A 14892-nucleotide genomic window follows, 5' to 3' on the forward strand; every position below is an offset into this window, starting at 1 on the left:
CGCACGGGACAGTTCTACTCTGTCATATAGGGTTGCTATGAGTCTGCGTCGACTTGATGGCACACAGGATCGCCAGGCCTTTCTTCCATGATGGCGCTGAGTGGGTTCAACCCATCAACCTTTAGTAGTCCAGTGCAAACGGTGGGTGCCACCCAGGAATAATGACTAATTTTTTTCATTCCTCCAGGTTTGGACATAAATTTCATTTCTCAGCGATACTTTCTCTAACGTCCATCCCAATCTCACTATCATACTATTTCATCATTATTTGGTTTTCTGCCCCCCTCCTCGATGCTGTACATTCCATAAGCAGAGGGGCCAGTGGCTATTCGTTCATTAATATATGCTGTGTAGTGACGTCACAACGGCACTGCACCACTTTTCGAAGAAACCGATAAAAAAGACCGGATAAACCGAGAGCAGGTGCGAAAAGAAGCCTGCCCAGACGCCGGACGTCATTCTCCGTCACTTCCGCCCCTTCCCGCTCCTCCCCGCGGCCCCTTCGCCTGGTCTGTGTTTGTTTCCGGCGTGTCAATAAAGTTCGATTTGCCTCGAAGAAGCTTCTTCTTCCGGGAAAATGGCGTCCCCCGCTCGCGCCCCTGAGTCGTCGCCGCCTGCGGACTCGGCGCTAGCGGCGGGGTCCGCCGAGGGAGCCGAGTGCCCGCCGCCTCGCCAGCCGCAGCCCCCGCACAATGTCCTCGCTGCCCCGCGGCTTCGAGCCCCCAGCTCCCGAGCACTGGGGGCAGCGGAGTTTGGCGGAGCTGCGGGAGATGTTGAAGCGCCAGGAGAGACTTTTGCGCAACGAGTAAGCTTGGGTCCCGCCGAACTAACTCCGGGATCCCGCGGTTCGGGCCCCCCCGGGAAGCTCCCCTCCGCCTCCTCTGACCCGTTTCCCCCGAAGGTGACCTTGCCGAGCCAGGTGCCTGTCAGCCGCGGCGATGGACGGCCTGCGGCTGGCGGGTCACGGGGCCTCGGCGGTGCTCGCGTGCTGGCCGCCGCGTCGCGATTGCGCTGCTCTTGGACGCCCTGCTGGTTTTAGTTCCCCAGCTACCGTGGCGGTTCCACGACGGCTCTGTGCCTTGTGTGTGCCGCCCCATACAGTGCCAGCTACAGTGAAGGCTCGGCACCTTGTCAGTTTCACCGCGGGTCCTGTTCTCGTGCGAACGAACTTTAGGAAATGGCAAGAGTCGGATATGAGGAGTGGTTTATTAGGCCGGGAAAGTTTGACTCTTGCTCAGACTTGACGGGTTTTAGCAGGGGGGTAGTACAATAAATAATAAAAGTTATTTTTTATTTATTTAATTTTAGGAAGCTTAATTTAGAGGCAGGATTGTTTGAAGGAGTAAGAGGCAGAGGACAGTGGGCTATTTTTACGTGGGCTCCCAACAAGGCGTTGTAAGAAAGTGAACTAGGAAGGTGACTGGGGAATAATTTGAAAAAGTAGTTGGCAATGATGATTGAAGTTCCCAGCCTGCTTGGAGAGCCTTTAACAAAACTAGGAGAATTGGGGAGGGGAATGAATACGTCCGAGGTTGATGTTTGCTAAGTTCCGGGATGGCAGGACAGACATTGGGTTAATTATGGCTAGTTAAAAGCTAGGGAAGGGGTCGTGAAGCTTAGGGAAGAGAAGCCTGGAAAAATATAGGAATCTCAATTGCAGAGAGGAGCCCTGGTGGCGTAGGGGTTAAGAGTTTGGCTGTAGACCAAAAGGTCGGCAGTTCGAATCCACTGGCGGCTCCTTGGAAACGCTATGGGGCAGTTCTGCTCTGTCCTGTAGGGTCTCTGTGAGTCGGAACCTACTCGAGGGCACATAACAATTACAGCATAGCTGCAGAGAGGTGCTAATAGTTCACACTAGGGGAATGATGTGTGTCAGAGAAAGAATAGAGGGCCTAAGATGTAATCCCCGTGAGCTTTCTCTCCCCGTTTATTGTACCACTAAAGAAAAAGGCATCTGAGAAGGGAATTCTGTTACCCAGCGGAGGGGACTAATAGTCACTTGCGTGTTTTGACTTTGCGAGGTTGGACTTTCTCTTAACTTTTTGGTCTCAGAGCCCCTTTATACACTTCAAAATTATTGAGGATTCAAAAGTGCTGTTGTTTATGTGGGTTATGTTGATCAGTGTTTACTGATTTATTAGAAGTTACAACTGAGAAATCTTGTAAACAAGAATATGCAAGCACACATTCCATTAGCCTTCAGAGCAGTGATGCCATATGTCAGCGGAGTCTCTGGGAAACTCCACTGTTACCCAAGTGAGAAAACGCGGGTGAGAAAGGCAGTATGTGTCTGAGGATTGTTAGCACACTAGTTTTGACCTCGCGGACCTCTTTTGCCTTTCTCCTGCGATCACACTTAGAAAACTTGATCTGTTGGAATGTCTTGTATGATTATATGCTTGAAGTGCGTTTACTAAATTCTAAGTGGATGAGACAGATGAGGTATATTCCCTGTTCTTCCTGCACCCCCTTGTGTTTTGGGGTGTTTGGATAATGATTACCTTATTTGTTTCATTCCTGTTCCGCGGCAGTTGGAAATCAGATTTTGATTTAAAAATCAGCTTCTCTCCCTTTGAGGATAATGCTTTATCTTTTTAATTATATATCTCAGGTTTGAAAACATAGTCCTAATGTATGCATGTTCTTTTCCATTTGACAGAAAATTCATTTGCAAGTTGCCCGACAAAGGTAAAAAGATCTCAGACTCTGTTGGCAAGCTGAAAGCGGCCATTGCCGAACGTGAAGAGCTTAGAGGAAGAAGCGGACGCTTTCCTCCTGTTAGGTTAGACTGTGACGTAAGGCAAACAGTGACTGCAGGAGTCGACGTGGACACAGCTAAGGCTCAGAATTCAGACCAGATACTTGATACTTCACCACTAGTTCCTGGCTGTCGCTCTGTACATAACAGCAAGTCATCTGAAACAGCATCACCAGAACAGGGAACTGGGCATCTTTTTCACAGCGGCGGTGAGGAGACCGCAGAGGCAGGGGGCACAGTGAGCAGGCACACAGCCCCCAGCGGCAGAGCCAGTGCCGAAGACGGTGAGCCTCCCCCTCGGCATCGTGTGTCCAGCGGCTCTGACCAGGTGATTGTCGATAGGTTACAAAGGATGACAATTGCAGACCAAGGGGAGCACCGCTCGGAGGACAGCGCGAGTACTGATGACTTGAGGGGGCTTCGTAGCCGGACGCGGAAGAAGCCACATTACATGGAAGTGCTGGAAGTGCGAGCCCAAAACCCAGTGCCCCCACCACATAAATTTAAAACAAATGTGTAAGTACCATCAGAAACGGGTCTATCACAGGGCATTTGTTGAAGGACATAGTATTTGTTAAAACTTAAAAAAAAAAAGCAAAAAACAAAAACAAAAGTTCCGTAGGCTTTGTTTGAGAACTACTTGTACTTAGCAGTGAACATATTTTGAAAACAGAGCAGCCTGGCCGGAGTGGCAGAGTCATGTTGAAAAGCAGTTTAGCGTTTTAGCCAAATAATTGAAATAACAGATGGGAGAACACGCAGTTTCAGTGTGCGTAACGAGTATTTAACAGTGAAACAGAGAGGAAATGCATGATGCTTTTTCCTCCAGAACCATCTTGCACTCTACAGCTCTGCCTTTGATTAGACTGTACGCTGCAGAAAGGCAGTTGCAGGAGCCGATGGGGACATTCTCAGCAAGAAACATCTGCGTGTTTCCTGTCTGTAAGCAGTAGATGCTCTGGTGACCCAAGTGAACAGTGTCTTCCTCAAAGAGTTGAGGACCTAGATGAAGCTCCAAGGCTGACACACTTGGAAGAATATTAAACCAAATAACAGTAATTTTTTTGGGGTGGGGAGCAGAGGGTGTGAAAAACCAGAGGGAAAACAGATCCAGGCAGGACGGGTGAAAACACTGCTTCTGAGTTACTTGCCATAGTTTTATTTCTGAAATCTCCAGTAAAAGCTCTTTGAAAAGTAGAGACTTGTTACCTATTTGTATTCAAATGTAGTGTTCAGTCAGGGGCTAGCGGTTGGTAGCTGCCTCGATGTAATACGAGATATGAAATCAGATCACTACTTTACTGCCTTTCTTTGAAAAACTGAAAACCTCTAAGTAAAAAATACCTAAAACTTTTTGTTCCTATATAGATTTTGAAGTTTAACCTTACCCCACCATTCTTTTAACCTCAAAACTTTATTTCTGCTGTATGGAAAACCAGGATATTACATTAATTTTTAGTTAGGAATAAAAAAAACCATCTTTCACCAAGTAACCTCACATCCTGTGTAAAGTGAGGTGTCTCTGCTCACTTCTAGGAGCATCATCTCGTCTCTAAATACAGCAAAGAATACCCTGGTTCCAGTTCCGTGGTACAGTTATTTGGCCAGAAGTAGGAGAGAGAGAAGGGAATAGCAATGCAGGCTGCCAAGGAGGTTGGAGAGAGGTGGGGCACCTGTGTGCTTAGAGGAGGTCGGAGAGAGAGGGGGCGCCTGTGCACGTAAAGGTCGGAGAGAGAAGGGGCGCCTGTGCCGGTAGAGGGGGTCAGAGAGAGAAGGGGCGCCTGTGCAGGTAGAGGGGGTCAGAGAGAGAAGGGGCACCTGTGCAGGTAGAGGGGGTCAGAGAGAGAAGGGGCACCTGTGCAGGTAGAGGGGGTCAGAGTGAGAAGGGGCGCCTGTGCAGGTAGAAGGGGTCAGAGAGAGAAGGGGCACCTGTGCAGGTAGAGGGGGTCAGAGAGAGAAGGGGCACCCGTGCAGGCAGAGGAGGTCGGAAAGGCTGGGCTGCTGACCGTGGGACTGAGAGGCTTGGTGCAGCACGTGGAGGGGGGCAAATGCTCTCCTGTGGGTTTCATCCTCTTGTGGCTTCATTACCGCCTGGTGCTGGCTGCTGACCTGCATCAGCCTCTAGCCCTGTCCTCCCCAAAACCTGAGATTGGCATGGACAGTGACCTTTGACACATGAGCACTGGGGTGTCTGCTGCCATGTCAGGCATACGTACTGCATGTAATGTAGGTAAACTGCTTACTATTAGCTGTCTTTTCCCAAACTGACTTTCATACTCCCTGGTAAAGTGCCATCATCACCTTGTTGTTTTTTTTCTCACCCCTCAAAGCGCCTGCCTTTTTCCCCGTCTCCAGATCCTGATGGCGCAGTGGTTAAGCGCTTGGCTGCTAACCGAAAGGTCAGCAGTTTGAACCCACCAGACGCTGTGCATGAGAAAGATGTGGCAGTCTGCTTCCATAAAGATTTCAGCCTTGGAAACCTATGGGGCAGTTCTGCTCTGTGCTGTAGGGTCGCTATGAGTCAGAATCCACCCAGCAGCATTGGGTTTTGGGTTTATATCCTACTAGTCTCAAAGACCTACATCATACACCTCCTTGACCTTCATCTCTGTAATGTTTATAATCATCCTTAATGTTCTGTCAGAGTGAAAGCTCTCATCCCCTCTTGGGCTGTAATTGTGGCCTCTTCTGACCTCTTCCATCCCTTCACTGCTGCCAGAGTGACGTTTGTAAAATGCCCATCTGGACATGTTACGTAGAATAGATCTCTTCATGGCGGGCTGGGCCCAGCCTGCCCTCCAGCCTTATGTTTTGCTGCCTTTCTGTCCTCTCTGCCTCCTCCGCCCCTGTGTGCTGCAGCCACGTCATCCCTCACTCCTCCTGGTTTTCTAGACTCAGCTGAAGTTTCACTTGTTTGATGTCTCTTTTTTGAAGCCTTTGAAGAAAAGCCTTTCTGATAATCTCCCCAGCCCCTAGGAGAACTGTCCATTTACACGCATATGCTCCATTGGATACCTGTTGTAGTACCTGTGGTGTTCCTTGTATTGAAACGGTTGGCATGCTTGTTTCTCTCTACTAGACAGTAAGCCACTTTGCAGGTGTTTATTGAGTTAATAGATGAAAACATAGCAGCTTCAGTTCAAGTAGAAGGTTGCGGAGCAGGGAGGAAAAGGCACGGGTAAAAACCCATGTTTATACCTCCTGTCTGTTAGAACAATGAATTAATTGTCAAATTATTCTCCAAAAGAGGTTTGCCAATTTGAATGCTCCTGTTTTCAAAGTAAATATGTTGAGACAAAGGAAAGAGATTTTATCTATCAATGTAATAATATAGGTAAACTGCTTACTGTTACCTTTTTGAAAAGAATTAACTTCTAAGGGTAAAGCCCATTTCTTAGTGTGTGAACGTTTTAAACGTGTGTCTATAAGAAGGAGACGGTCTGATTGTATAGCGTAAGTTTTCTCCCCTTCAGGTTACCTTCCCAGGTGTGGAGTGGCTCAGCCAGCCAGTGCCGGGGAGGAGAACCCCTGGTTTCCTCAGAAGAGAAGCGGCGCAGGGATAAGAAGCATCTCGATGACATCACAGCAGCCCGGCTTCTCCCGCTTCACCATATGCCTACACAGCTGCTCTCCATGGAGGAGTCTTTAGCGCTTCAGAAACAGCAGAAACTGAATTACGAGGTACTTAGAGGGCTAAAATTAGTATTGGTTTTTCTTGTCTGTATGTTGGATGCTGCTTGTATCAGTCCGAATCTACTCCAGGTCATTTGGACAGGAAAGGATTTAATGGGATTGGGTGCTGGAGAAGTGATGGTCAGCGAAGGTTGCCGCTTGCTCTTGGTGTTTACCTCTAGTTAGCAGAGTCAGGAAGGTGCTGGACTGGAGACAGCTGGCCCTGATCACAGCTACCTGCAGCATCCAGGTGGTGATTTGCCGGGAAATAGGGGAGGCTGCTGCAGAGTTGCCCATTTCTTCTCCTTCCACCTGGTAAGCTTGTGGAGAGCCAGCGCAGAACCCTGCTGGGAGGGTCAGGGAAACGTGGTCCCAGGCTTCCGTGGGGGATGGGAGGGGGCGTCGAGATGCCAGCAGCCCACAGTGGGACACTGCCCTTAAAGCACAGTCTGCGGGCACGAGGAGGATAGAACAACCTCATCTCCTGCCTTTGGAGACGGAATTTAGCACTTTGCCAAAGGTCACATCTTCCGTAGACAACTTTAAACATGGATGTTGGCGGTTCGTATACAGGATGATGGGACGGCGGATAGTAAGCATGAGGACCGTGAGGGAGAATTGAAAGAGATATGCATAACCAGTTACTGTTGAGTGGACTTGGACTCATGGCGACCCCGTGTGTGCCACAGTAGAATTGTGCTCCACAGGGTTTTCAGTGGTTGAGTTTTCGGAAGTAGACTGTCAGACCTTTCTTCCTAGGTGCCTCTGGGTGGACTTGAAAGGCCAGCCTTGTGGTTAACAGCTGAGAGTGTTAACAGTTGTACCACCCAGGAACTCCTAGGTACATGGCAGCACCTTAGCGCGCCGAGAGGAAGAAGAATGGCTTATAAAAAAGAGCGCCTTGAAGATGCCGTTCTGTACAGCTGAGCTTTTAACGACGCGCCAAGGCAGAATAGCAGCCTAGTCTCGTATTTTTTTAAAAAAAGGCACTAAACCAGTTGCTGTTGAGTCACTTTCACTCGGGATGACTCCGTGTGTGTCAGAGTAGAACCGTTGTGCTCCATAGGGTTTTCAGGGGCTGATTTTTCAGGAGATCGCCAGGCCTTTCTTCCAGGGTGCCTTGGGTGGACTCAAACCACCAACCCTTTGGTTAGCAGCAGAGTATGTTAACTGTTCGCACCACCCAGGGACTGTGTTGCTGGATAGCACCTGACTAAAATCTAGCTAAGTATTAGTTAGGCTGCTGTTTCCTGGGGTTCACAGTTTATGTGTCTGTATACATGCATGTGGCCACATACTTGATGTGTCAGTGTTTATAACTGTTCTCATGCTGAGCGGATGACTCAGTTCTTGTGTGTAAGTAGTTAGAATAGTTCGATAGTCTTGTTTATTAACGGAAGGCTGTAACTACAGGTGTAACAGGCTGGTAGTTCTCATGAGCATTGCCCTCTTAAATGTGTTGTTTTATAATTACAGAGCTGTAAATCTGCTTTTTGTTGGATTGCTGGTGAGAGCAGTTGTGAGGTTGTGTGTGTGTGTGTTTGAATGAATTCCTGTTGAAAAACTGTAAGGCAAAGATGTAACTTTTTGGTTTGCTTTTTGTTTTAAAGGAGATGCAAGCCAAGCTTGCAGCACAAAAATTAGCCGAAAGACTGAATATTAAAATGCAGAACTGTAATCCAGAGGGAGAGGCTTTGAAGAAGTACCGAGAAGCGAGGGATGAGGACGGTCAGTCCTCTGATGACGGATTGTGAAGACGGGCCCTGGGGTCATCTCTTGGGTCATTCACTGCTGCCGTGTCGTCATTTCACATCGGACCCCTGCCAGGTGTCCAGGTCAGCGTCGGACGTTGCTGAGGGAGAGAATTTTGTAAAGGTACACTAAGGTAGCTATGAAAAAAGCCCAGTTCATCTTCAGAAGGTGACTTCTGCGCGCTTGAAAAGTGTAATATTTGAATATTAAAGGTTTGCGGTATGTTGTGTATTGGTCTGATATTTTAGTATATAAGAGCACATTTTCTTTCTTTAAACCAAATGAAAGCAGATAACTTTGCTGTTTTCCTTATTCTCACCTCTATCAAATAACATTATTATGTGTCTTTCAGTGAGATACTTCACTGTCCCTGGCGTCACCTAAAATGAATTAGGAAGACATAGTGCCCTCCTGTTTTGAGTAAAGGAGGGAGCCGTCTAGACAATTCTCTGCCTGTTTGCATGGGCTGCTGAGTGAAGTTGCCAGGAAGAAGCTCATAAGAAATACTTAACAAGGGTTTGCTTCCCTCTGTCTTCCCTTAGGAAGAAAGAGTGCTCCTGGTGGGGCCTTGGTGGCGCAGTGGTTAAGAGCTCGGCTGCTAACCAAAAGGTCGGCAGCGTGAATCCACCAGTGGCTCCTTGGAAACCCCGTGGGGCAGTTCTGCTCTGTCCTCTAGGGCCACTATGAGTTGGAATCAACTCGATGGACCCGGGTTTTTTAATAGATGCAGGAGGTTGGAGGGTTTCTCTGGGTGCTCAGATATGCCTGGAGCTACGTGAGGTCTAGCAGAAGTCTAGAATCTAGGTGAAGGAATGGCTGTGTTCGCTCTTTTCTTGAGGTGACTTCATTGCTCTGACAGGTGATGGGTTCATTTGTGGGACGTTAAAGATTGGTGAGGAAATTGATTTTTTTTTTTTAAATCTAGAGTTGTTGTCTTGTCAATACATCACCTTTTTTCCCCCCAAAAGAGGGAAATACAGACTGCAGAAACCTCAGTCTCATGTCTATACATGTTCATGTCATCTTGAAGAATTAGATGGTTGGCTCCAGAGAAATTAACATTTATGTTATCAAAGATATCTTTGTCTAATATGTTGAAGTCTTTAAACAGTGTTGAAAGAAAGAATAAAAAGTTAGAAACTTCAGAACGCTGATGTGCTGTTTTACTGGTTCTTAAATCTCTTCTGACTTTAGAAAAGACTGGTCATACATGACGGGAGCCCTAGTGGCGCAGTGGTTAAAGCGCCCACTGGAGGGTGGGCGGTTGGAAGCCACCAGCCACTCCACGGGGGAAAGACGCCGGCAGTCTGCTTCTGTAAAGATTAGCAGCCTTGGACACCCTACGGGGCAGCTCTGCTCTGTCCTGTAGGGTCGCCATGAATTGGACTTGACTTGATAGCAGTGGAGGGTTCGTGTGTGAAATTTCGGTGGAAGTACATTTAGGTCAGATACACACATGACAAGAAGGGCTCAACTCTGCGTCACCCACTTTCCAGCAAAAAAGCCAGCACGGAGTATGCGGAGCTGAGGCTCGTTATGTTTAGTCTGTAAAATTTAGAGATGATTTCACAACGTAAAACTGTTTGATCTTATGTTCTTTATAGAATAAAATAATACATGTTAGTTATGGAAAGATGGATCGTTTGGAAGGGCTCACATGCATGTACACAGTCAACCTCTAATCTACCACCAGAAAGAACCCCTGCTAACATTTTGGTGTATGTATTTTTACTTATTTTTCTGTGCATAGCTATATGTTTATATTTTCAAAATTCACAGTCTGTTCTATATAGAGGCAGTCCCTGGGTTAGGATGAGATCCGTTCCTACGTCTGTCTTTCAGTCGACTTTGTAGGTAAGTCAGAAGAGGTACATACGGTTCTTATTTAGCGTCACCCAAATGTTTGTCTTAGTACATAAAATATGTTTTACCTCTCTGTGCATTGAAAACACAAGAAACACTTCCAAACAATCCAGTGTTTTCATGAGTGTCACAAGTAGTGTGCGCGTTTGTCTATAACTCAGATTTTTTAATATAATAGGCTTTACGGCGGCCTGTTCTTAAGTACCAGTTGTCCGTAAGTTGGACGTTCATAACCTGGGGACTGCCTGTGTTGTAAACATTTCCCACATTGTTAAAAACTTGGCATTTTAGATGGCTGCAGGATACTCCATGTCGTGGGTGGACCATAATTTTAAAACTCAATTTCCTATTGTTTAGCAATTTGATTATTTATAGTGTAGCCTGTAAATAATGATGTGATCAGTATCTTAAAAGATAATCACATTTGTACAAAAACGACGTCTTTCCAGAAGATCCATTGCTAGAAGTGAAGTTGCCGGGTGGAAGGGTATGTAAGTTTGTGAGAATCTTGCTCACACACAGTATTCACCACAGAGGTGTCACTTTGCTTTCCCACTAGCGATATGTCACACTTCCAGAATTGAAAATGATTATTAAAAAACTGGGAACTTAATAATTACAAAATAGGTTTACATTTAAAATTTGTATCTCTTTACTAGTTGAGTTTTTTTTCAAGTTGATTGGCCACATATTCATTCATTTATATTCACTGCTTATTCATATCCTTCATATTGGAGAGTTTACCTTTTTTATTGATTTATAAGTTTTTTATGAATTAAGAATGCCCATCGTTTGTCATACGCTGTAATTGTTTTATTTATTTGCCTTTTAATCCACTTTATGGTATTTCAGTGTAGACATCCTTCTCTTTGAGGAGTTCACCTCTGCACCTGGCCTTGAACATGCCTTTCCCACCCCAAGAGTGGATAGTTACCCTTATTTTCTTCTAGTACTTTTATTTCACTTTTTATACTTACCTTTAACTCAAAGGAACTTTTAATCCGTCTTGAACTTACTTGATATCGTATGAGGTCAGCATTTAATTTTTTGGTTTTCACAAATAGTTGACCGGTTCGTTCAGTATTATATTAAATAAACCATTATTTTCCCACTAATTTGTAATACTGTATTAAGTTCCTGTGTTTCTTGGGCCTCATTCTGGGCCTATACTTTAATAATTATGGCTTTAATTGTTAATATTTGGTAGTAGAAGTCCTCCCTTGTTTTGTTAGCTTTAAATTTTGTTGTGAAGTATAATCGACAGAAAAGTACATAAAACAGATAAAGCAAACAGCTACGTAACCACAAACCAGATGCAGGAAAGCTGCTCCCTGCCTCTGGAATCGGCCTCTGGAATCGGCCTCTGGAGTCGGCCTCTGGAATCGGCCTCTGGAATCGGCCTCTGGAGTCGGCCTCTGGAATCCCCCTGGGTGCCCCCTCTTGTCACCCTCTCTCCCCAAGAGGTAACTGCTGTCCTGGCTTCACGGTGAGACCCTCCTACCCCCCGTTTTTAGTGGTTTAGCAGTGATGTGTTCAATATGAGTGGTTTCAGTTTTGTCCACTTCTGATTTTATAAAAATGGAATTCTATGTTTTATTGTGTCTCGTGTCTCAACATTGCTTATAAAATTCGTGTTCTGTGTGGTGTGCTTTATTCATTTTCATTGCTGTATAATGTGCCACTTTATTAATACCATTCTTTGTCTCTTCTACTGTGATAGATACTCCTGCGGTATTTCCAGTTTTGGGCTATTAGAAACAATGCTGCGATTAGCATTTTTGCGCACATAAACGCGTTGCGGTAGGATCTGTGCCTAGAACTGGAGTCCCTGGGTAGCGCAAACAAAATGCTTGCCTGCTAGCTGACAGGTTATGTTTGTTATAAAAATCTCCCTCTCTGTGGCTCACTTTCCATTTTCTTCATGACTCCTTTTGATGAGCAGAAATCTTTAATTATAATGACCAAGTCATCCGTCTTTTGCTTTGTGTCCCGTGTCCTTTGTGCCTTGTTGGAAGGCACCGTTCCCTGTGTCCTAAAGTCATGAAGATATTCGTTTGTTTTTAAGTTTTAAGAAACGTAATTTTATTTCCAGCTTGGGTTTTCCGACCTACAAGGAGAATGCTATTTAAAAAATATTCCTACTTAGGTAAAAGCAATTGCTCCTGGAACGTTCAAAATAACAAAATTTGGAAGGCTGGAGATGGTCCAGCGTTTGTCCGGGATTCAGTGGACTTCGTGGAGCATGTACCAGACTAAAGATGGGTGAGGAAATACCTAGGTAGCCACTGATTGTTGAATGACTTAAAAAAAAAAAAAAAAAAGAATAAACATTTCAGTTGATTTTGTCTCCTCAGTCTTAGGTAAGTTAATTTGATGTGGATAAGGAGGTAGGTTTTTCTCTTTAATTATTGTATACAGCAGAGCATACATCAACCGTTTCTGTATGTACAACTCTCTGACACTGATTCCATTCTTCTAGCTGTGCACCATTCTCACCCTCCTTTTTCGGAGGTGTTCCTCCCCCGTGAACATAAACTCCCTGCCCTCTAAGTTTCCTATCAGATCTTCCCGTTTGCTGTTGTCAGTTTGATCCCATATCCCAAACCGACTGTCATCAAGTTGATTGCTTCTCATAGAGACCCTATAGACAGAGTAGAACTGCCTCATAGGGTTTCCACGGCTGTAATCTTTACAGAAGCAGACTCCCACATCTTTCTCTCATGGAGCGGCTGGTGGGTTCAAACCACCGACCTTTTGGTTGGCAGCTAAGTGCTTTTAATCACTGTACCACCAGGGCTCCTGATCCCATATAAACCAAAACCCAATGTCCCCGAGTCGATCCTGACTCACAGTGACCTTATAGGACAGAGTAGAACTGCCCCATAGAGTTTCCAAGGAGTGGCTGATGGATTTGAACTGCTGACCTTTTGGTTAGCAGCCAAGCTCTTAACCACTGCACCACCAGGGAGACCACAATGCTCAAGGCAGACATCCTTTACTAGTTAAGCTAAACTATTGTTGAAGACTTCGGGGGTTTAAGATTTAAAGATTATCTCAGGGTGATAGTTTTAGGTCTTTATCCAGCCTTCATGACTCCATGGAACATCTGGATTCCATGAGAATTTAAAATTCTCTGCATTTCCCACATTTCGATCAGGATTTTTTATAGACTCTTTGATTAAAAGACCCCAGGCACTACACAATGAATTAGGAGGTAGAACTGAAGTACTGAAAAATGGTATTAGGCCGATTAACTGGGCTGTCCCATGAAACCATGACTAGCCCTCCAAACCAAGGAACCAAATCCCGCGATGTGTTTGGCTGTATATAAGCAGCCTCAGCAGCTACACTCTGTTTTTTTTTTTTGGTCATAAATACAGCGTACAACTTTTGCCAATTCAGCTTTTTATAGGTGTACAACTTACTGACAGCAATTACATTAAACAGCTGTGAAACCCAACCCTTAATGTGATTTCTCCATCACTGAAAACCGAAATTCGGTGCTCCATAAGCAACAAACACCTTACCCTTCCCTCCCACCCCTGGTAACCACTGATGAACTTTGGTCTTTATACATTTGCCTGTTCTTACCTTTTTATATGAGTGAGGTCATACAGTATTTGTCGTGTTGTGACTGACTGATTTCACTCAGCATAATGTCTCCAAGCTCCATCCATACTGTAGCATGTATCAAGACTTCCGTGGTCTGTATGTACCACATTTTGTTTCTCCAGTCATCTGCTGTTGGGCAGTTAGGTTGTTTCCACCACTTGGCCATTGTGAATAGTGCTGCAGTGAACACTGGTGTGCAAGTCGGTTTGATCTCTGCTTCCGAGTCTTTCAGGTATATACCTAGGAGTGGAGGTGCTGGGTCATATGGTCGTTGTATTCGTAGGTTTTTGAGGAAACTCCACAGTTTCCGCAACGGCTGTACCATTTTGTATTCCTACCATCAATGTATAATAAGGGTCCCTATTTCCCCACATTCTTGCCAGCATTTGTTATTTTCCTCTCAATCCTTTGTCATTTTGCCTTTCACACTAGGTCTTTATTTGTGAATATGTGAGGAAGGGTTCTGGTCTCCGTTTTGCCATATGGATACCCTTTTGTCCTGGCACTGTGGGTGAAAGACAGACCTTCGCCATCTGCTGTGGAGTGCATTGCTGTCACATACCAAGCATCTGTATATGTATGTGTTGGCTTTCTGGGCTTTCGCTTTGAGAAGAGATTCATCTGTGCTCATATCGTATCACCTTATTTATGGTACTTGTAGGAGAAGGATGGGTGGAGCATTGAGCAAACTTTCTACTCAATAGTGGCATTGCTGTCACATGTCAAAGCATCTGTATATGTATATGTTGCTTTCTGGGCTCTCTCTTTGAGGAGAAATTTATCTGTGCTAGTATTCTGTCACCTTATTTATGGTAGTTTTAGGAGAAGGCTGAGTGGAGCCTGGAGCAAACCTTCTACTCAATAGTGGCTTGGCTACTTTGGGCCCTTTGCATTTTCATTTGAGTTTTAACATCAGCTTTTCACATTCCACAGAAAAAGTCCTTCACAGTGCAAATTCTCCCTCAGTCATTTAAAAAAAAAGAAAAAGGGTATTCTGTCACTTAAATCAATTATTTTGCAACTTTGAAGATAGACATTTTGGAATCTTGCCACTTACTAAAGTATACTTATTGTTTCAATTAGGATGATTAGCTTATTTGAGTTAAATGGAAAACAGAATACTGTTTTAGTGTGGATACCTAAAGCATTTTGTAGTTTTGATTGAGAAAATTAGCAAGGAAGGAAGAGAAAGGATTGTAAAAACAGAACAGCCAAATGTAGGTTTAAAAGCGGAA

The 14892-nt window shown here is 45.1% G+C and overlaps 1 protein-coding gene across 1 annotated transcript; it reads left to right on the plus strand.

Annotated features, from left to right (window-relative positions):
• The first annotated feature begins 553 nt into the window (after positions 1-553).
• On the plus strand, positions 554-11301 carry POLR2M (RNA polymerase II subunit M). Its single transcript, XM_004374779.2, has 4 exons — positions 554-805; positions 2660-3274; positions 6232-6439; positions 8041-11301. Exons 1-4 carry the CDS (start codon positions 693-695, stop codon positions 8182-8184), a joined length of 1080 nt encoding a protein of 359 aa, XP_004374836.1. The 5' UTR covers positions 554-692; the 3' UTR covers positions 8185-11301.
• Positions 11302-14892: the final 3591 nt, after the last annotated feature.

This window comes from Trichechus manatus, unplaced genomic scaffold (genome assembly GCF_000243295.1).
Source record: "Trichechus manatus latirostris isolate Lorelei unplaced genomic scaffold, TriManLat1.0 scaffold00030, whole genome shotgun sequence".
Taxonomy (NCBI): Eukaryota; Metazoa; Chordata; class Mammalia; order Sirenia; family Trichechidae; genus Trichechus; species Trichechus manatus.